A 23,110-nucleotide genomic window follows, 5' to 3' on the forward strand; every position below is an offset into this window, starting at 1 on the left:
AATATAAAATCAGCTGGCCAAAGATTACACAAGAGTTTCTGGCTGAGCCTTCTTTTGTCGCTCATAGTCGTGCAAAACCAGGTCACTCTTTGTCTTTTCACCAGGCATGCGAGTCCAGATCATCCAGCTCAGCTTAAAGTCAGTCCGTTTAACGCTGGGCAGCCTGACAAAAAAAAAAGGGGATTCTGGGGGAGGAAATTAGCAGCTAACTCGGCTGTGGTATGTGACCTCACACAGCAGCAGCCGAGCCCGACACCAAGGCCAAGAAACCTAAAAACATAATACACTACTAATAACACACACACACACACACACACACACACACACAGAGAGAAAAGACTGTACATAGGTGATCGTCAAGGTTTTCTTTATTTAAAGAGACCTCATGCAACACAAGCAGAACCAACGTCCTATTCAATGGAGTGCGATTATATTGACATAAAACTGAATTTGATTTCTTTATGATTTGTTGCTTTTTGTCTATCAAACTACAAAAACACTGATATATATATGTACAGATATATATATATTGTCAGATTAAAGCAGTATGATACAGATGCAGGAATTGCCTTTAAGCACAAATTTGAAAAAAAAAAAATCTTATAAACCTCAATTTGACACATAATGTTAACACTAAGTATATAAAAACACATAAAAAAGTCAACATTTCCAGACAAACAGCTTGATAACAATATACACAATATATATATGGTTTTTTTTACATTTTCCAATTGTGTATTTACGTAGGCTTATATTGACTGACAGTTAATGTTATTTACATTAAAAATATATAGTTTATGGCCATGTGAGATATATTCCTGAATCAGCAGACCAACTGTTGTAAAAACAAAACAAAAAAAAGGAAAAGAAAAAGCTGGTTTTTGTTCTCTTCATCTCGAGTTTGAGGTTTACGTTAAACTCCGGTGGAAACATGAAAAAGGTCAGCACCTGCAAGACATCTTGACTCACAAGTTTTTCAGCTAAAAAAAACAAAAAAACAAACTGGACTACTGTTCTCCTACATCTGCTGTGGTTTCTTCTGTTTCCAACTCAAATATTTCTCCTGCACCTTTACTTAAAAAAAATCTAACATTTATTTTAAGGGTGTAGCCACATGTGTGCGTTTTAACAGCTGACAAGGCTCTTTTACAATAAGGCTTTAGAACTGGAGAGGAGGATTAGTTTGGGTAGATCTAGAGAGGAGGTTGTGCAGAGCCAAACTGATCATCTTACTGTAAGCCTGATATCTCTTATTCCTCTGTGCTGCAGGGCTCCATTGTTTCCCAAAACTTACTAAAAACAAATCAATAAGCCACTCTGCTGCATTTTCCTTTACCAACAAGATTCACAGACACATTAGTTTGTTTAGAAAAGACTCCAAACGGTTTCGAAACTCTGGCGTCTGCCTTACAAGGAACTACTCTCTGGAGACTGAAAATGTGATCAGTGTTATTCGTCTTTGGAGCCGTTTCTAAACAAACTAAAGTGATTTTAATCTTTGTAATGAAGGATTACGTTGCTTAGTGCGGTGGTGTGGCTTATCAATGTATTTTTTAATAGTTTTTGGACGACAACGGATGTCCACAGCGCAAAGGAAGAAGATATATCAGGTTTCAGATACACACACGATACAGTAAGTAGAATCAATCCATTGTTGGTTTGGCTCCAAATATGAGATTTTAACTTGTGAGGCCGCTGGATTCTGGAATCAAAGTTATTCCGGTTGTTCGGACCAATCAGTGTCCCATAAAGAGATTTTATCTTATTATGGCTGCTGGATTCTGGATACGAAGTTATAGGTTTGTGTCCGAAACACCGGTATCGGAGTCCTATGAGGATTCTCGCAAAATCTCAAGAATCCAGATGCCTCGCAAGGTAAGACCGTGACAGACAGACGGTTCTTCAAATCTGAATAATTTCCATGTACGACTTCTCAGATGCATCAAGTTAAATAAGATTAGTTAACAATGAAAAATATGGAAAATCACAAACCAAATGTCCAAACCCAAAAAAACTAACTTTCATGTAGTAGAAAGCACATTTCTTAGACTTGTAGTGTAAAGCCAAATAAGTCAAATCTAACTTGAGTAAAGTGAAAAAATGTTTCCACCTCTGCTGAAGCTTACAGCAGTCAGAACAAAAACTCTGACTCAGTGTGGAGTCTGTTGGCAGCCTGAAGCGGTAAACTGAGATCAGATAAAAGTTGCTGACTAAGCTCCCTGGCTGGCTTCTGGAGGGAATGAAGGGGGGGGGGGGGGCATCTGAGGTAAACTTTTGGGGGGTTTACTCAAGATTTGCATTGTTTCCTCATGAACATGTGGCGTTTGAACGTTACAATATGTGCCTTTTTGAACCATAACCCTAACCCTTCTCTCCCCTATTCGACAGTGTCTGAACTCCCTACAAGTGATTTAAAGATTGTGCAGTGGGGGCGAGGACGGGGGCAGGAGGGGTGGTTGGGGGGGTTTAGAGAGGAGTCAGGACTTGTGCAAAAATATTGATCAAATGCCTGATCATGCATTAGATGTAATGACAGATGTCAATCACTTAAAGTGCCTGTGTAACAACAATCAACGATTGAAAAAAGAAAAAAATCAACCTCAAACATTAAAAAAATCACCAAAAAAAGGTGACAAGAAAAGAAAAAAGACGTTATTGATGTAAACTACCAGTAAAATAGACAAAAAAACAAAAATGTAAGTACAATCTCAGAGCGGGTTAGAAATATTCAGATATATTAGGGGGCGTATGGAAGCATTAGTGAACCTACAGTACACAACTACTTATCACCTGATGTAAAAAATATATATTTGGAATGCTTCAGATAGACAGAAAACTGGTTTCCCTCACTTCCTTTTTATGCCACATATTGGAGCTTGACTTTGGTAAATGAGAGAGAGAGCTATTGACAAAGGGTGCATATGATTTTTTTCTCATTCTTCCTTTAGCGTTGCGCAACCTCAACATCGAGCGCGGCGCAACACAATACTGTTGATGCAACTATTATAATAATTAAAAAACCATCGTCTGCATTTTCCTGAATAGAATACAGCAAACTGCAAAACCCTTATAAGCACATATTAAAGAGACTAGATCCCAGTTTGTGTTTGGTTAAATAAAAACAATGTTAAAAAGCATCTTCCGCCCGCTACACCAACCCACCATCTAGAGGAGGAAGATACCCACGACCTGCTCGTCATGCACGTGTTAGATGTAAGCTGACGCGAGGCGATCAAGAGAACAGCTAGCGGACGCAGCTACAGCACCAGTGACGTCACTGAGTGAGGCAAAAAAAGAGCGGGAGCGATGTTCTGTCTTTTAGGATCTCAGACAGTCGTCCCTCAAAGTCTGAATTCAAGCCTCAGCGTCCGCCCTCCCTGCTAATGTTCTCCCTCGTTTTTTTGTTGTTGTTATTTTTACCCTTCTGTTAGCTGAAGCACCTTTTAAAAAAAAAAAAACAAATCTCAGCTACATCCAGGTTAAGTTAAAGGAGTAGAATATCTTACAGTAACTTAATCCCTTGATTTCTTTAACAGGACCCGTAAAATAGGGTCACGAGCCGAGCCCAGAAGTGATGGATCATCATTTGACAGTACATGCGAATGTAATGAGGAGCCTGATGCATGAATGAAGCTCCTATCTTTCACTCCCAGACTGAGAAAAGTTAGAGAAACCCTGATTTTTACTTTTTGGATTAGTTAACTATGACTGTAAGCTTTCTACTCACCTCCTCCTGTCCTGCTGCTGCTGATTAATGCTTCTGTTAATAGCTCTGCATAGCTCGTTAAGTTACCTTTCTCATGGGTTTATGTTAGCATTAGCAGTCTACCAGCTACAAGCAGTTAGATAAATAAGATGCAGGGGGAAGGGGGAGGCTTGAGAAATATATATATGTACCCAGGACAGAGTCTCTTTAATGGGGTTAGACGGTGGTAGGAAGTGAGGGGCTGTCTTCCGCCTCTACCTTCTGCTCTGGCGAGAAGCAGAGGAAGAGTCGGGTGCCCAGGCTCTTGAAGGCAAACCGAAAGTACATCATGTGACCCATGGCCACGAAGGAGACGGAGATGATGACCAGCAGGCCGAAAGCCTCCGGGTTAGGAGCCAGAATCACCATGATGAAGTGCAGCAGGTCTAAGAGGTAATTCATGGAGTTCTGGACGCCGTTGATCACACCTCGCTCCGACTCGATCACATTCTCCTGCATCAGCTGAGTCACCGTCAGGTCAAAGGACCAAAGACCTGCAGGAATGGAGATCAACAGTCAGTCCTGATGGTATTTTTACAGCCACATTTTAAAAAACGACTTTAGACCTCAACAGTAGCTATAGGAGGAATTATCAGTCAATATTATTGGCACCAAAGGTTGAAATTATTGTGCTGACGTAGAGGTCAGGTGTGAAATTGCGGACACTTATGAAAAAGTTGGACCTGTGGACCTACTGTAGGAAGTCATAACTTGGGAAGACAGCCTTTTTATAATATGAGAGGAAGTCAAACATGCCAGCAAAGCCTGAACACGATAATATCTATCTAATATCTGCAGACATCAATTCAAGTTCATGTGCTGCTTGCCCCGCAATCAATAATCAGTTGGACTTTGGAGCTTCTGCTTTTATTTTTCAAAACAAAATAATTGTAATAGAGGGCAACAACATCAGGCAATAAAATTAGCACCACCCACCAAGGCGTTGGTCAAATATGGGGCACAAGTGTCTGGTGGATTAACTTAAATCAACAGCCAAAAAAACTATTATAATCTAATGAGTGGCTGGTTAAATCTGACCCTTCACCATTCATTTCTCACAAAGTCTTTGTATTTGGAAACCATCATACCTGCAATAAATGTAGACCTTTCCTAGCTGTTACTCACCAATTCTAGCAGCAATGACGCCAGCAAACAGCAGACTAACAGACATGTAGGACTGCAGAGGCGGCAGCTCTTCAGTCGGGGAGGGGGTAGTAGTGGTGTTGCCGCCGGTGAGAATACTGGTGAGGCTGTGGTCGGCCTCGGGCAGCGTCTTCTCCCCGATCAGGTGGGTGTAAAGGTCCTGGAAGGGCGACACACTGAGGTCGAAGGGGCTCCCGGGAGCGAAGACGGACACAACGCACAGCACGAGGCAGCAGATCTGGGCGATGCCTGAGATGAAGCCCGTGCGGATCAGGCCGCACTTCTTGCGGACCCACGTGAAGGCGACGGTGCCGCAGATGCCCGAAATAGCAGAGGCACCCATCAGCAGGCTGAGGACGGAGCCGTTGAGGCCCTGCGTGTAGGCGTAGCCCGTGGTGATGCAATCGAAACCCAGCACCGTCATGTAGAGGAACGACAGGGACAAACCGGCGAAGAAGATGTTCTGGTTGTAGTAGGCGACCCAGCCGGCCTTCAAGGTGCGGAGAGGTTCGGACATCTGGTGGCAACAACCCTGCTCTTTGGGGGAGTCTGACTTGGCAACCACTGAGGCTTCATTCATCAGAGGCTGAGATGACTCCTCGGGACTCTGACCGCTCTCCACCTCTGAAAAATGACAGAAAGGATGAAGAGGTTTGATTATAGTCAGTTTGGATCTTCACACAGACCAAAACTCTTAAACTAAACCAATGATTTGACTGCTTGGTACCAAAAAAACCTTCTACCAGTATTTTTTCAATTAATCCATTAGTTGATAGAGTAGTAGAAAATTAATCTGTTGCTATTTTTCAAATTAAAAAATCCTGGTTTTAGCTTCTTATATGAGACAATTTGCAAATGTTCTTAACTAATTTGAGTTGGGGGTTTTTAAAAATATTTTTTGGGGGGTATTCTTGCCTTTATAAGTAAGTTAGAGGCAGAGAGGCTGACAGGAAAAAAAAAAAGGGGAGAGAGAAGTGGGGACGACATGCAACATAAGTCCCTTGCCAGATTCGAACCAAGGACGTTGCGTATATATGACATGCACTGTAACCACTCGGCTGCCAGGGCATTCCGACTTTTTGGCAAACTGAAGACAACCCTGACCTCAGTTTTCTAATTGATTAATTGCGTTGACTGATAACACAGATGATCAATAGTTATAGTCTGAACTCTCACACACCTTTCGGGTGGCTGAGCTGTTTGAGCTCCTGCTGCTGTTCCTTTTGTCCGGCTTTCACGGCCAACGCCGGCGTCTTCTGGTAGACCTTCCACAGCAGTGCGTACTCTACGCACATGGAGCACAGGTTCCAGCCGGAGATGAAGCCGCAGCCGATGAAATGGGAGCCGAAGGCCATGATCTGACCCACCAGCATGGGTGCCAAGATGTTGGTCAGCTGGTCGATAATCCGCACTGTGGCGTTCATGTCTGTTAAAGAGCGGGAGAGAGGAGGGGAAGGGCAGCGTGGTCAATATAGACAGTTTCTTCACAACTGATTTAGTGCTGATTGATGTGAAAGGGAAAAGTTAGGTGGCCCTTTTTATACTTTTATAGGTTTTTTCATTCAGGTTTTTACTCGAAATGATGTCACTACTACTGGTCATCAAGTTCATGTGCTGGGAATGACTTGCACCACATGAGCAAATCTTTTAAATAGCTTATAACAATCAGCAGAAAAACCACAGGGACATAAAAAAGTAAAAACAAGACCGACTGAGTCAGCATCCAGGGCTCAAAGTCCGACACACCGGACAGATCTGATAACGGGTCACGTGAACCCCACATCGGATGATAAGCCGGCAGCGACGCTAAGAAACACTGACCTGCCAACCTGCTGCTGTCCTGGCCGGCCACGACCACCACCCAGTCTCTCTGGATGGTGATGGAGGTCGCCGTGCTGGCCAGGTTGGCGATGTTGGCGATGGTGATCACCAGAATGTAGCAGGTGGTCTGAAAGATAGAAAGAAAAAAAACTAATTTAGATTTATATTATCTTATTAATCAGATTGTATCAATATCTATCTTGTGTCATTAAAGTCATAAAACATTAATTAAAAGAAGTTCAACCAAACAGAGATTGAAGAGAGACTGAAGAGGGTGAAAGTATCCGATATTTCACCAGGAAAACAAGCTAAATTTGAGAAAAGTCCGAAAAAATATCTGATTTTACGCAATAGAAATATATTAAGTTGTCTTTCTCCTGTTTAATCATCTTGTGACCGTCCACAGCTGAAAATAGTCCCCAATAAATCCACTTTTTACTCCTGTTTGAACATTGTTCTCTTAGAAAACTCCCAAAAACTAGATATTTGTGAGCTGTTAATAAAATGCACTGATGCAATGAAGGAGCTTGAGGATGTGGGATACAGACAGGGCTGCAGCTGATGATCATTTTCATTATTGATTCATTGATTAATAGTTTCGTCTTGTTTCCACAATTTTCTAAAGTGACGTAGAGTTGTTGCTCATTTTGATATTCAGTATATCTCACTGTAAGACAAACACAAGCAGCAAATTTTATACATTTCAGAAGCTGCAGCTGTCAAATATTGGTGCATTTCTTGCTCGATAAATAACTTAATTAATTAATCGATTATCGCTTCATTTTCATTCGAGCCTAATCGACTAATCACTACAGCATGAGACACTGGTTTGGTCTTTTTCATTGGATTTGTTGAGTGTGAGGAATATACGGAATAACAGCAGTGATATCCTTTATTAAGATATACTGTAATTGCATCTATTTATACTTTTATTTCGTCACTTTTGGTTATTTTTATCATTTTAATTTAAAGTATAACAAGCAACACTGAAATGTTTGTATTTAGTTAAGTACAGATTTCACAACAACCAAAGCCTGAGTGTTAAAACTAAAGACATTCATTCATTAAAAAAGTAACTGTGCTTAAATGAAAGAGCGTGAGCGCTAATGTATGTAATACTCCACATGTGACCTCAATCACAGCAGCAGCAATATAGAGAAAGAGAGAGAGAGAGAGAGAGAGAGAGAGAGAGAGAGAGAGAGAGAGAGAGAGAGAGAGAGAGAGAGAGAGAGAGAGAAAGAAAATAAAGAGGGGAACAAACTGCATATTTTGTTTGGGAATGTCTCAGTTATGAAACACTGGCACTTTGTTTGCTGATGTATATGCATATTAAAAAACACAGCTGCTCTGACAGAATAAATGCCTCAACAGGCTGTGCTACATTTCTCTCTCTCTCTCTCTCTCTCTCTCCTTCTTTCTCTCTCTCTCTCTCTCTCTCTCTCTTTCTCGTCATGTGACCGGTCTCCGAGAACCTGCTGACTGCACAGCCTTCAACCAGACACTCAATCTCCTGTTTTACCAACTTCTCTCCCTCTCTCTCTTTCTCCACCACCACCTCCACACACCGACCCTCTAAACTCTCTCACATGGTAAACCCCCCCCCCCCCCCCTTCCCCTCCTCTCCCTCTCTCTCACTGGAAATCCAAAAAGGCGTCCAACAAATGCAGAGGAGGAGACATCCATTTCACCCCCTCCCCTCCTCCCCAAACAGAAACACTGTTCTGTTTTAACCCGACACCCCCCCCCCCCCTGAACAGCCTCCAAGTGACGGAGGAGAAGGAGAAACCTCTCTGAGGTCAGATGCAGAATCAGGTCCAGGCTGTCATGAAGCCGCATAGCTGGGACGAGTGTAAACAAGCCTTGGGGCGCGCAAACGCTGTTTTTCTGCATGTTCGGAGCGTCTGTGTAATTACTTCTCATGCTTTTGCGTCCTCGTGATAAAGAGAACGCAACAGTTTTCTTCCAGTTTTCAAGTTCAGACGTTAATTATTGTAGCTGCAGGAAAAGTTATGTTTGCTGAAGTCGTGAAATTGAATATTTAAAATCAGCTTAGATACGTAAAGAAAATTCAGCAAGTTAGTGGAGCGAGTCAAAGGTCTTCTGGGTGTTAATGACCCTCATTACATCTTCTGTAAAAGCTGCTCATAAATCACACTGACGTGGAGGTTCATATCAGTAAAAGTAGTTGAGTATCCTGGAGTCAGGAGATTTGACTTGAGGGAAAAAGGTTTAAAAAAAAAGGCCTCTCACTGTCCATCAGTTCATGTTGAAACAGCGAGACAGCACAGACAGAGAGAGAGAGAGAGGGGGGGGGCTAGAGAGATCTTACCAGAACCCATCCATTGTAAAGCTCCACAAGCTGTTCTTTGAAATGGAAAACAACCATCAGGAGGATCCCGCACACGATGACACAACTGTTCTGGACGAGCAGGGAAGTCTGGGCCACTGTGGAAACACCACGACCAGATAGAGAGAGAGAGAGAGAGAGAGAGAGATATGAAGAGAGAGAGAGAGAGAGAGAGCAGCATTAGGGACACACGTCTGACCAAAGACAACAGATTTCTGTCTGTCTGATGAGTTAGTTCATTATCCACAAGATCTCCCGCTCTCTACTATTACACTGTCTTTGCCAAATTCCTCTGGATAAACATGCCACAAGAGGCGCATTTAACTGTGGAAATGAGAGAGGACAACACATGACAATACCTGACTGACACTCTTATCACTCAAGTAACCTCCAAAATAACTACAAATTTTAACAGTTTATTTCACTCACCTTTAAGTCTGGGGTTTCTGTCCACCCAGTCACCGATGATTGCCCCCAGCAGCAGCACGGAGCCCGCCACCACCAGTCCGTACACGGCTGTGAGCAGCAGGCTGTTTCCATACAGCTCAACCAGGAAAACAGCGACAGCGAAGTTCCACATTCGGTCACCCTGCAAATTAAAAGTGTCATTATTTAAAAGTCATGTCGGGGCTGCAAGGAAATACACTGTGTGAGATGTTGCAATACTACTACTACTACTACTACTACTACTACTAATAATAATAATAGTCCTTGTTGCTTACAAGGTGTGAAAAAAACCCAACACCTTTTTAGGCATGTGGGCTATTTCTAAAGACCAGTATTGTGTGGTGAGCTTCTACACAGGGAAAACATGTCATTTTTGTCTTGTCATGACACTAATAATAATGCATAATGCAACAATAACACCAAATACAGCCACATAATCATCACCATGAAACAAGCATGTCCAAATATATGATTGTCTGTCATATATTGTGTATCAGGTACATTTAAATCAAACATCCACAGAAGCAATTATGCAACTTAATACCTTCACAATAGCCACCTGACTTACACTTATGTACAGTAAATTACATATATCTATTTTGTACACATTGTTGTATTTAAGTTGGTTAATTTGTGTGTATTTTAGTTTAGTTTTGCCTCTATTTATATCAATTGGCAGCTGTACATTTAATTCTAACATCCATATGAGCAATTATGCAACTTAATACCTTCACAATATCCACCTGACGTACACTAATGTACAGTAAATAACATATTATAGTTATAGTTATAGCTTTAGTCTAGTTATATTTGAGTTATTTATATGTATTTTACCTACCACACAGTTTTCTTTTATTTCTATTAATATCAAGTGGCAGCTTTACATTTAATTCTAACATTAATATGAGCAATTATGCACCTTAATACCTTCACAATATCCATTTGACTTACACTAATGTACAGTGTCTTCTACTATAGCACATTAATAACATTATAATTACATATTTAGTGTCTATTCTCTTCTATTTTGTATATATTGTTATATTTGAGTTAGCCAATTTGTGTGTATTGGACCCACCTCACAGTTGTGTTTGTTTTGTTTCTATTTATATCAAGTAGCATCTGTAATTGAACCCCTTTGGATTCCCATTGAGGTCATTCTCTGCCTATCTATCGCTATCTGTCTGCAATGCAATAATAGTGACAGATGTAATGTGTCACTTACCCATGTTGACAGTGCATGTCCCATATAAATAAGGAATTTCGCCGATGTGAAGAAATCTCGGATGGATTCTGTTAAAAAAAAAGAAACAACCACATGTATCTGTCAGTGTTTATAATCCCTCCGATTTGCAGGATCTCCACATGGAAAAGCATTCAGCTATTTCTCCTGCGATAAAATAACATCAATTTAAAAGCAGCGACCTACCAAAGCATGTCTTCTTAGCTCCAGTGTTATCCATTTTTGTTAAAAAGCTGTCCAGTAAAAATGCACAAATAACCAGAATATTTTTGCTTGCTTGCTTTAACGCTGTCTAGTCTTTTTGTAATGTACGTTAAAAAAATATGAGGGGGGGTCGAGTCAAAAAAAACCTGCTTAGACCGACACAAAAAAACAACAAAAACAACGACGTTTCTCCCCGTTTCTCCCCTCCAAACTTAGCTATCACTGTAGCTGAAGTTGGAAAGAAATATTCTATAAGAAAAACGGGGTAAGGGTCTCCCGAAAAAAGAGATGAAGATGAGGAGGATGAGGAGGAGCTGCTGCTGCTGCTTCTGCGGCTCGGCTACACTGTTGCTGTGTTTACGTCCAACCTCCTTTATATACTGCGCATGCGTCACGTGACCCTTCCACTATTTACATTGTTCCCAAAAAAACAAATGTGGTTGGTCCTCCCACTGGGGAAAAAAAAGGAGAAGAAACATACCTATACATGAAGGTATAAAGGTGTGACTGCAGTGTATTGTATTTATTTAGATACGATTATATTCCTTTATTACTCCCACAATGGGGGAAATTAATTATTATTATACTTTTTTATGACTGGAAATCTGCTTGGAAATTGACTGGAAATAAATCATGTATTCATACCGGCACCCTGATCATATCCTGGTTTCGATATTAAGTACATATCACTAGTCAGTATCAAGTGTAATGTACTTCTCAACTTAACATCCCTGAAAATATGAAGTTAAATGTTAATCATATTTAAGCATAAATATTTATTTAAACTAATTAAGTAAAGTCTACTTCATTTTTTCACAGACAGGAACATCACTGTTATGAAATTATTAAGTAAACTTATCATTAAGAGACTAGATTTTATTATACTTTTTTATGAATGGAAATCTGCTTGGAAATTGAAATTGAAATTGTAATCATCCCAGCAGGGGTGAGTACATGATTTATTTCTAGTGTCACCCTGCTCATATTCTGGTTTCGAGTATTAACTTCATCTTACTAGTCTGTATCAAGCGTAATGCCGGGATGAGTACATGAACTCATACAGAACTCCTCTGCAGCATTACTGCTATAGAGCAGTTGAATAATGCCATTGTGGGATTTATAAAGAAATATCTTATTTTTATTTTTATTTTTATTTTTATTTTTATTTTTATTTTTATTTTTATTTTTATTTTTATTTTTATTTTTATTTTAATTTTATTTTTATTTTTATTTTTATTTTTTATTCTTCTTCTTATTTTTTATTCATTTCTTTTATTCTTATTTTATTTTTATTCTTATTTTATTTATATGATTTTTATCTTTCTATTGTGTACTTATGTATCTTTTTATTGTGTTTCATCTTGTTGCAGCACTGTAAAAACCTTGTGTTTGTTAAAATCATGCTATATAAATAAAGTGGATTGGATTGAATAATACATTTTCAGTCCAGATTAAAGACAGAACAATGTTTATATATATGTGTAATTGTCCCTAAAACATACATTTTTAACAGTGAGCCTTTTCTGGTTTTACTCGTGTTTTTAAGTGTCATTTAATTGATTTTATCTCTTTTAAATATGGTTTATGGTCTATTCTTTGTGGAAGCCCATTTTCACCAATGTGATGAAAAATAAAATGATGTAGTTAAGTCATTAAAATGAGAAACTATCTCAAAATAATGACCTCATTATTATTATTATTATTACCATTATTTGTGTATTTTTCCTGCCTTGTGACACTGCAGGAAGTCTTTCTGCCATCAGTGTCTGTTTTAAGTCATATTCTCATGGCATCATTATAAGCTACTTGAAGTTTTTTATAGTTTGGCCACTAGTGTGCAGTAGTGAGTAGAGAACAGAGGCTTCTTTATCTGCACACATACTAAACTTGCATGAGATAATGTTTTCCTGTGCATTTATCATGAATTAACTATAATTTATTTTTTTCTTTTCTGTCTCTCATCGACCCGTTTAGCTTTAAATTACAATCTAAATCTGTTCTTTCATTAAAGTGCCCTCTATTTTTGAGTTACACAAGTTTCCTGGAGGCTTAAAGATCCCGTCTAGACATGTTTTTAGATGTATATAAAACATTTGAGTCATAAGTTTGCTTGTTTCTGATGTAAGTTTTCCACAAAAACATGGTTCAATTATCTTAAAGTCCTTAAAATTACATCTACTCCTCCCTCATTAAAGAAAAATCCAAAATCTATAAACATGCATATAGAAGTTATCTCCTATACTTCACTCATAAAGTCCATTTGAAGCCACAGCAGGCTTCAAGTTTATAAATGAAAATGTCAGGATCAGGATTGGCGTCCAAACTATTTGTGATGTCACACTCAAATCCTGCTCGTATAGGATCGGATTTTCAATGAGCTCATAGAAACTTTCCACTTTCAGCAGATTAATATTAAAACAGACGACTTTATTATTAAAGTAGGTCAAATATTAGTGTTTAAAGACCCAATTTCAAGTCTAATAATCAGTATGTTTCTCACGTAGCAGATATATAGATCTAAAAATGGATGTAATAGTATTTATTATGCAGAAAACTTGCACCATGAGTATGATATCATTAGACATATTTATATTATTTTATTATTATTACTGATGCATTAATGTGTACACAGCATTTTAATGTTGTAGCTGGTCAAAGTGCAGCTGATTCGAACTATATTATATAAATTGTTAGGGGTGTTCTTGTTTTATAATGTCTTATTTTAATCTATAATAGTAGTAATGATAGTTGTTAGATATAAGTAGTGGAGTAAAAAGTACAATATTTCCCTCTTATAGTTTAGTATAAAGTAACATGAAATCTGTGGTGGAAGAATACTTCAATGTTTTACTTAAGTAGAAGTACCACAATGTAAAAATACTCATAATTCAAAATGATTACTTAAGTGCAAAAGTATTATAAGTCAAATTTACTTCAAATATCAAGAGTTAAAGTACTCATTATGCAGAACGGCCTCTTTTATGAGTGTTATAGTAAGTATAGCGTTATTGACTATGTATAGACACCTATATAGTGCCAGTTTTCATGTATATATACCTCAAAATACTACAAAATAAGCACAATACCTGAGTAAATGTATTGTTTTTTCCACTACAGACTGATTTTAGGTAAATGTGACATAAATAAGACCATATGATGTTTTACAGGTTGACGAATTCAGATGACGTTAATTCAGATTTACACCAAAAACAGTGTTAAATTATGTTGAATAAAGTTTAAGTAATACACATTATGCAGCCTCTTTCGTGGCTGTTCTATTATTATATATTATATCAGATAAATGTAACTGTGAGAAGCTCTTCTCATGTACAAATACCTCAAAATACTACAAAATAAGTATAATATTTGAGTAAATGTATCGTACTCATTATGCAGAATGGCCCTTTTTACGAGTGTTATAGTATTGTAGTATAAATAGTGTTAGTGACTGTATATACACACCTATATAGTATTATATATTATATTGTTAGATTATTATTACATGTAATGTGTACAATAACTTTAACTGTTAGATAAATGTAGTTGTGAGAAGCTGTTCTCACGGTCAAGTACCTCAAAATACTACAAAATAAGTACAATACTTTAGTAAATGTATTGTTTTTTATACTACAGACTGATTATATTAATATGTGACATAAATAAGTATCATATTATCTTTTACAGGTCAAAGGAAATCAGGTTATATGAAGTCAGATTTACACCAAAACAGTGTTAAAATGTGTTAAAGTTTAAATAAATAGTGTTGAACTCGCCAATATCATGTTATGTGTATTTGTATTGTGTTGTATTTTAGATCCACACACTTTAATGATTTATATTCTGCACTTTGAGTTTGAGAAATACTGAAGCAACAAAAAAGAGGAAACCAACAGAAGTGAGCGTATCGATTGCAAAAGTAACAGATAAGCCGAGCTCTCGTGTCCACGTGACACCACACAAGTTGAAACATGAACATTTGGAGTATTTTTTTTTGTCAGGGATCGCTCACATCATACTCCCTTGACCTGTTTACCAAGAACCCGACAACCTGTTGCAATCGAACTTAGTGGTGAACAAAGACAAATTGTGTACAAAGCACACAGCTGGATGACTTGCATTTGTTCACCTATGTCAACAGAGCAGGACGGCAGCTGTAATTACAGGCTGCAGAGATGAAGAGCTGCAACAGTAATAACAACACTGTGAGCGAATACGTTTTTAATTTTACACTCGGTGTGTGTGTGTGTGTGTGTGTGTGTGTGTGTGTCGATGCTCTGTGTGTGTGTGTGTGTGTGTGTGTGTGTGTGTGTGTGTGTGTGTGTGTGTGTGTGTGTGTGTGGAGATGCAAAATGAACTATAAACTGAAACCTCACATCTGCTGACTGAGTGTGTGTGTGATGAATAATGTCAACACACAGGACTACACTACAGCACACCTATTTGATTTATTATGTCATTGGCAAGTTCTGACAATTTAATTATTTATTTATTATTTTTAATTATTAAATTTTTCAATAACATTTGGTCACAAAAAAAACAAAAAAAACCCAAAACACATTACAATACACTGTAAAAAAAAAAAGCACACACACACAAAAAAACACTGTAAAAAATCACAAAAAACATTTTTTTTAAAACTATAAGCACACAAAAAACATTGTAAAAAAAACAACCCAACTCATATTTTTTGACATCACAAGTTGTTAGAAACCTAAATAATCACCATTTAAAGTAAAACGTTGAATTTATGTTGCTGTTGTAAGTCCTAAAAACTTTGAATCTTTAACCTGTGATTCATTTAGTTTATCAATGCAGGGGAAAAAATCAATGTTTACTCTGTGTTACTTTATCTTTTGCACTGTGAAATCTCACAATATTACAAAAATGAGATAAACTTTTATCTTTAAGTCAGTGTGATTAGATACGTTTGACAGATTATCACTTTCAGATCTTCTAAACATGAGTTCAGTTGACTAAATATTAATAAAAATATCCATAAATGGATCGTTCACTTAACTCATTGAATTAAGTTATTTAGAAATACGGTTAGTTAATTTGCATACACTTCCCAGCATGCATTGCATTACGTTTAAAATCCAGAAATCCTTCTTTTTCTGATATGTACAAAGTTAACAGATGGAGGCCAACGTGTCGTTTTATACATGTGTGTCTCAAACGTGACGGAGAGACAGGTGTTCACTTCAGACACGTCCTGCACCTCAGACATAGTATGGATCATTATTAGCAGCTATATTGTTTAGAATAGAGTTACTTTATAGTCATTGCATGTTAACATATGACAAAATGTTCTGTCTCTCTTAAAAGGAAAATTGTACCCCCATTCACTCTACTCATCTGTCCATTCACTCACATGCACACACATTAAAATAAACTGTGGGTTGAATGAGTAATATAACATAAAATAGAATATAAAACAATTTAAAGTGCTTATGCAGTTTTTGCAAATTAGTGTCCCATGATTGCACTTTAAAATAGTTGTGGTGTCGGCAGTGGGGGATCTGGGATGGGGGGATGGAGGGGTGTTTCTGAGTGTGGAAGTGCAGGTCTTTAAGTCTCTGTAGCTTCTTCCAGATGGGAACAGGAGTGGTACCAGGAGGACAGTTTGCATGTTAATTAATGATGTAAATAAAGACCAAAACTTGACATAATAAATAGTGCAAATGTACAAATATTGGAGTTAAAGCTCAAATGTAAGCTGTGCATCATTAATTGTAGTTGTGCACGACTTTGAGTTACTTTAATTTAGAGTAAAACACCAAATAAATACACTGAGATGTGATGTGGAAATGTAAATTAACAAATTATTTGGCCTATTTGCGTCATTTTCTTCACTTCAGTTTGCTGATGCTGACTTAATTTCACTTTAGCTAGCGGAGACACAAGCTGACATAAAACTCAAAAGCTTTATTTGATTATCTTTGACGTTGATCCCATTGATTAAATGGATTATAAAAAGAATTGGAGTCCTATAAATAGCATCTAACTGACACTCACAAGAGGCTTGATGCTGAAGCAGTGATGCAGCACGGCGTCAACAGAGAGAGCCGGGTTCAATTTGATGATCACCGGATGATAAAAAGTGAAATACCTGGATAATAGTTGAGCTCAGAGTGATGATCAAACAGGCCGTCAGATGTTTTTCCTGCTTGAAGTTGCGACATGAGCTTCTTCATTCATGCATTGTGTCACATTCAATTCAGCTACTAAACCCGCCTGCACAAGCACCGCTGCACATACCTTTAAACTGAACTCAGCAGACTGTTATTTACCACAGAGTTATCAGATTATCATTGCTTCTGTGGTCATTCATGGTCATTTTTAAAACATTCTTTAACAAGGAGGTAATATAATGTGAATCCTGACTTTTAACCCTTTACATGCTGCTCATATTCTGACTCATAATTAGTCTCTGCACCAGTTTACATTCATAAATACCCCATTGAGTCATAAATAAATGTTTGATTCATCCTTTTATTTGATTAATCTTATAGAAAAAAATCACTATTTTATGGTCCAGGAGGATATTTTTTATAGAATAAGATGTTTTAATGATGATTTTTGAATTTTGTTTTATAAATGAACGTCAAATTAGTTAATTTGCATGTATAAAAATGTGTATCAGCTGCACATGAACTTAAAATATGATGCATTTTATTTCCATTTTTGTATACTGTGTGTCACATTAGGAAAAGTCCAGCTAAAAGAAATATGTATATGGTGTTTTTGCAGCTCTTAAATGTAAAAAAATGGTTAAATTTGACCCTGAACAGTATGTAAGGGTTAAAATGCATTGATGAAAACTCATTCTTTATATTATTATTCTACATAATGTGAAACCTCAATGAATTTGGTCCATTTTAAGATGCATTGATGAAGTAATATGATGTAAAATAATGCTAGATCTACTTTAACTTTGACTAATTTAACATAAGTACAATTTTGAATGCAAAACTTTACCAGCATTTCTCACCTTTAAATCTTTAAGTTTTTACCTGTTTTACACTGTAGGTTTTAATGTGCTGCATCTTGTGGCTGCGACCTCTGCGTGGTTTTCATATTACATTCCTGAGATTATGTGTTTAACTTACTTAATCTCGTGCACATTACGTGGACTTTGCAGTGGTCAATCTCCTCTAACTCACAGCCTTTCTCTACTTTCTTAAACTCATCCCTGCACGGCTCTAACAGGCTTAAGTCATCAGTTGTTTAACCCTCCCTGAAAGCACACACATAGATTTTCACAAATACCCAAAACTTTGGCTGAATCCACCAAAAATGACGTGTGCAGAAGTCCTTGGATTCTTTGTGAGAGATTTTTTTTCATTTTTTTTTTTCAGTCATGTTGATCCAATAAACGTTCATTATTACATCCAGCGCTGTTGCAACACTCGACCCAGAATCCAGGATCCTGGAGTAAGCAGCCAGTTTTAAAAGGTGTGGTGTTGAAAGTGTTTTTTTTTGCAGCTTTTCGTGCATTTGGGTTGAAATACAAACTTTACTACATTTTTTTTTTTACCTAAAAAATGTGGTTGATTCAATGAGGCAATGAACTGAAACATAAAGTAACCAGTTCCTCCTTCTTCTTCCTTTTATAAATATTATTGCAAAGGGGTAGAAGTAGTATATAATATATGAATATATTGTTTATTTTAGGCTTAATCATCTCTTATATATAATGAATAAGGTGAGTGGGTCAATAATCAATCAATCAAACTTTATCTATATAGGCAAGGCAGCTTTATTTATATAGCGCATTTCATACACAATGGCAACACAATGTGCTTTATAGCAGCTTTCATGGAGGTTTATGTAGTTTAATGTAGTTCAAAGTGCTTCACAGTTGATTGAACATTTGATAATAAGACAGAATAAATGACAACATAAAGAAAAGGAATAAAAATAAAGAAAAAAATTACCAAAAAAAGAAAAACAAAAAGGAAAATTGAGACCAATGCACACGAGAGAAAATAAGAATGACAAAAATGTTTAAATGTTTTTTAAAATAAAGTTAAATAAATAAGAGGACATCTAAAATAAAATAAAATAAGAAAGAAACAAAGAAACAAAGAAACAAAGAAAGAAAAATAAAAGATAATAAGAGAAATAGTTTATTAAAGATAGAGAAAAGTAAAAATGAAATAAAAGAAAGTTTAATAAAAACTAGACTAAAACTAGGTTAAAAGGGGATTAAAAGATAAAAAAAAACTGATGAATCAAATCAATAAGAAGATAAAACTTAAAGCTCCAGGTTGAAATTTTGAAACATTTTAGGAAGTGCATGCACTCAGAGTTAGAGGAGAAGACTGACGTCACTTTTCATGTCAGTAGCTAAGACGCTGCAGCCAGAAGACAGTTAGCTTAGCTTAGCATTAAATCCTGGATTGATCCACAGGAAACAAACTAACCAGCGTCTCTAAACCTCACTAATTAACACGTTATATCTTGTTTTTATAATCCTGTCCAAATCCAGGGCGTAAAAACAACAACATGTCAACACCGTCAGGTTGCCGGGAAACCAGCAGAAACTCCAGGAAAGTTAAGGCGCCAAGATTAGGAAAAAAGGCTTGTCCAAAATCCCTGTATACTAAATACTTTACTCAATAGTGAGCAGCAAAAGCAAGATTTACGGACACTAACTAGTCATCATTGTCATTTAATGTCGTCACCATCAGCTGTCGAGAAACGTGACCGTATTGTTCACATCTTTAAAGTGTGGAGCATTGCATTGAGGGATAGTTATCAGAGAATTGTGTACATGGTGGAAAACTTGAGGGCAAAATATGGTGGAGATATTTACACACTTAGCATTCAGACATTCAAATAAATCAATTAAAATGGTGGAGGGTAAATGTAGAGCACTGTATAGTGAATAGGGAGTGATTTCAGACATTTAGCTGATGCATAACACCACAATGTGTCATTTTAACACTTTGATTTTTAATTAAATTGACACCAGTTTGGTTTCAATCTTCTAAACTAAGAAAGCAAACATATATAATAAATATATTTTCCAAAATGTTGAACTGCTCCTTTAAGGCCTTTAATAGCTATTTCAGTAAATTTGGCATTTCATGGTGCATTTTACTAAATAAGCTCCATCAAATAAGCACAAACTTACTGATTACTAACTACAGTGCACAGAGCAGTGAGTGGGGGAAATGTAAGGAGGGAATAATGACTGCCCACTGCTCATACTTAGCTGTTAAAACACCTACTGAATATGTGTCTCTTCAGTAGGTGTTTTAACAGCCGTTAACTACTTATAATCATGGCTGAATGTACCATATGGACTCCTGGGCCAGGGGCGGAGGGAGGAGTGAGGGGGGCGGCTTTTTGGGGCTGCAGCCCTGAAAGTTTTCTCAAAAGTCCCCAAATCTAAGTCAACAGTGACTTTAACCAGCTGCTGACTGAATCTGAGTGAGTTTATAATAATTGTGATTTAGAGTGAAACTGAAATCAGGTTTATAGTACTGCGTCAACTCCAAAAAATTGTAACTACGACCGAAGGGGCTATGATTGGTCCGTACGACTTTCACGATAGACGCTTCAGGCCATTCAGGAACCTCACACCCCCTAGTGTTTTGGCCGTGAATTGCATGGCGTCATCTTTTAACTCCGATGCAGAACTTCGAAAGGTTCACGATGACGTCATGGCAACAGCGAACCTCCAAGTGTGGAGTTGATGCAGTAGCTAGTATAAAGGCAAAGTTACAGAGTGAAATGAAGTTAAAAATTAAAGTCTAATTATTATTTTTCCTTTTGATTTAATGCCTTATTGTTATTCATTTATTTATATGTGCATTGTTTGTGTTGTTAAGGACCAAAATAAATCTCTACTACTATTAACTATTTGCATTAGTCATACAATGCAGTAAAATTAAATTCTCCTCATGTTATAAATCCTCCCCTGCCATGGACCCTTAAGCAGATAAGGCTTAAAAACATGTTGTTTTTTCTTCTATTTTTTGGTCAGCTTTGCTTTTAATGACTGTATTTTATCATGCGGTACTGTGAATGTACACAAAAGTTATTGAAGAGAGTCAATATAAAGACCTGGATTTATAAATAATATAATTCTTACTATTTTTACTCATGTAAATAGTTTTAAAAGAAAGCCACACAAAGCATTTGGTTTCTGGTTTCTTTTGTCTCTGAGCAGCAGGTATAGTCCGACTCATCATCATCAGTGACCCTATAACAGGAAACATAAGCACGTATTTTGGGCCAGGTGATGACAATAGGCTCTTCTGTCCCTTTTGTGATGTATTCAAGGATCACACAGAGAAGCTCTCAGCCTGTTTGAAAGTCTGCTACACACTGAGCCCGGTTACAAACAGATTAACCGGCCGCACTATTAGTGGGCGAACCGTGTCAGGTACCTGTCATCTGTGGTTGGAACAAAACCTCGGCTATGTCATTTTGTGGTCATGTGACCCTACAGGTAGATGTCTCTCCTCTTTATCAGCAACAACAAGCGGTGTGTGTGTGTGTGTGTGTGTGTGTGTGTGTGTGTGTGTGTGTTTACTACCAATCTAAATTTGTACTTCCAGGACCAAAATACAAGGATGACTTTGCCTCCTGTGGCCTTAAACCAGTCTGACACTCACAGGCCGCAGCTAAAGATGGATAGAGGTTAGAGAGGGAAGAGGAGGGAGGGTGTAAAAAAAAAACTCACCTTAAAAAGAAGGGGGGGGGGGGGGGGGGTGTCTAGATCCTTGGATTTATTATTATTCTGTTTCAATGGAGGGGATTTTCTTCTTGTTTGTGCTGTTTCAATAGAGCTGAAAGGTATTACTACTCAGTCATTTCATCTGTATTTAGACGAGGGGGATAACTGAAGAGCTTGAGGTGTCAGTAAGACTACCACAACCCCAAAGAAACAATGATTATAATTATCACCTTTACCCATTTTTAGGAACATAACAGTGCTGCGGTCTTATTGTACCTGCTGAGACTTTGATACCTGCCTCCTCTTCTGCTCTCTTTATGTCAACCCAGAGAACAATAAACATTAAAAAGGTCACCGTCCGGACCTGATGACCCCCGTTTCCAGTGAATGAAAAAAGGGTAAACATCGTGCACAGCTGTTTGGGATCAATAACTGGCAGAAAAAACCAACGTGAGACCTCAGACAGGTGTGTTTTCCTGTCAAAGTGCAGGTTCAGAAAGGTGTTTGACCGTCTGCTGCTCGGAGTCAGATCAACACCTGTGTGTGTCATCTGATGTGTCTGATGTTTGGAGATCAGGGTTATTGTGTAAAAATAAATGTTAAATAAAACAAACATGTGACAGAGCTCAGAGGGGATAAAATGAGGAGCAGCAGCTGACCAGAGGGGTTTTATTTATTTATTTTGACTGGTTTGAATGCTTCAACTAATCTGAACCGAGGTGTGATTGATTAATTATTTCCTTTTTTTTTTTTTAAAAATCCACAAGTTTGACATTAAATTATGCACAAAAATTGGATTAATGCTATTTGACTTTTCCTCCAGCGCCACCATGAGGTCGACTTTTACTGTTTTTTTAAATAGAGAAATAAAGAAAAATCAATAATTATTAGACAGCTGATTCCCAGAAGATGAATCTCAGTGACTTTGGAGAACTTTTGACTTTAAATCTGACACCAGCAGCAGTTTAATGTTATTTTTAACTCATCCAGTGAAACATCTAAAGCTGCAATTAATCAATTAATTAATCACTTTATTTCTCTTTAAGTGGCAGTTTGTTGTTCAGCAGTGTAACAACATAACAATAAAAAAGGAAAGCAGCGTACATGAATTAAAACAATTTGAAATAAATGGTTTTAATATAAATGCATAAATAATGTCATTTTTTGAGGTATCTAGGTTTTGGGTCCTGATAATGTAACTTTACTCTCAGAGTTAAGTGAGATGGTTTAAAGGATAAAAGTAGAGCTGCAATGATTGGTCGATTAGTCAATTAGTCGCTATAAGTATTAAATTAATCACCCAATATTTTGATAATCAATTCATCATTTTGGGGGAATTTTAAGAAGAAAAAGTCTAAATTCTTTGTTTCCAGCTTCTTAAAAGTTAATACTTTCTGGTTTCTTTAGTCCTCTGACAGTAAGCTGAACATCTTTGTGTTGATGGTTGACATCATCTTGAGATTTGGGAAA

At 37.4% G+C, this 23,110-nt stretch overlaps 1 protein-coding gene across 1 annotated transcript; it reads right to left on the reverse strand.

Moving 5' to 3' along the window:
- Positions 1-342: 342 nt before the first annotated feature.
- Positions 343-11,294, reverse strand: slc40a1 (solute carrier family 40 member 1). Its single transcript, XM_062432461.1, has 8 exons — positions 10,933-11,294; positions 10,729-10,796; positions 9,486-9,645; positions 9,039-9,154; positions 6,710-6,836; positions 6,069-6,314; positions 4,871-5,512; positions 343-4,239 (listed from the first exon to the last, which is right to left on the reverse strand). Exons 1-8 carry the CDS (start codon positions 10,964-10,966, stop codon positions 3,923-3,925), a joined length of 1,710 nt encoding a protein of 569 aa, XP_062288445.1. The 5' UTR covers positions 10,967-11,294; the 3' UTR covers positions 343-3,922.
- Between the last annotated feature and the right edge of the window lie 11,816 nt (positions 11,295-23,110).

The sequence above is a fragment of the Scomber scombrus genome, chromosome 13 (assembly GCF_963691925.1).
Source record: "Scomber scombrus chromosome 13, fScoSco1.1, whole genome shotgun sequence".
NCBI lineage: Eukaryota > Metazoa > Chordata > Actinopteri > Scombriformes > Scombridae > Scomber > Scomber scombrus.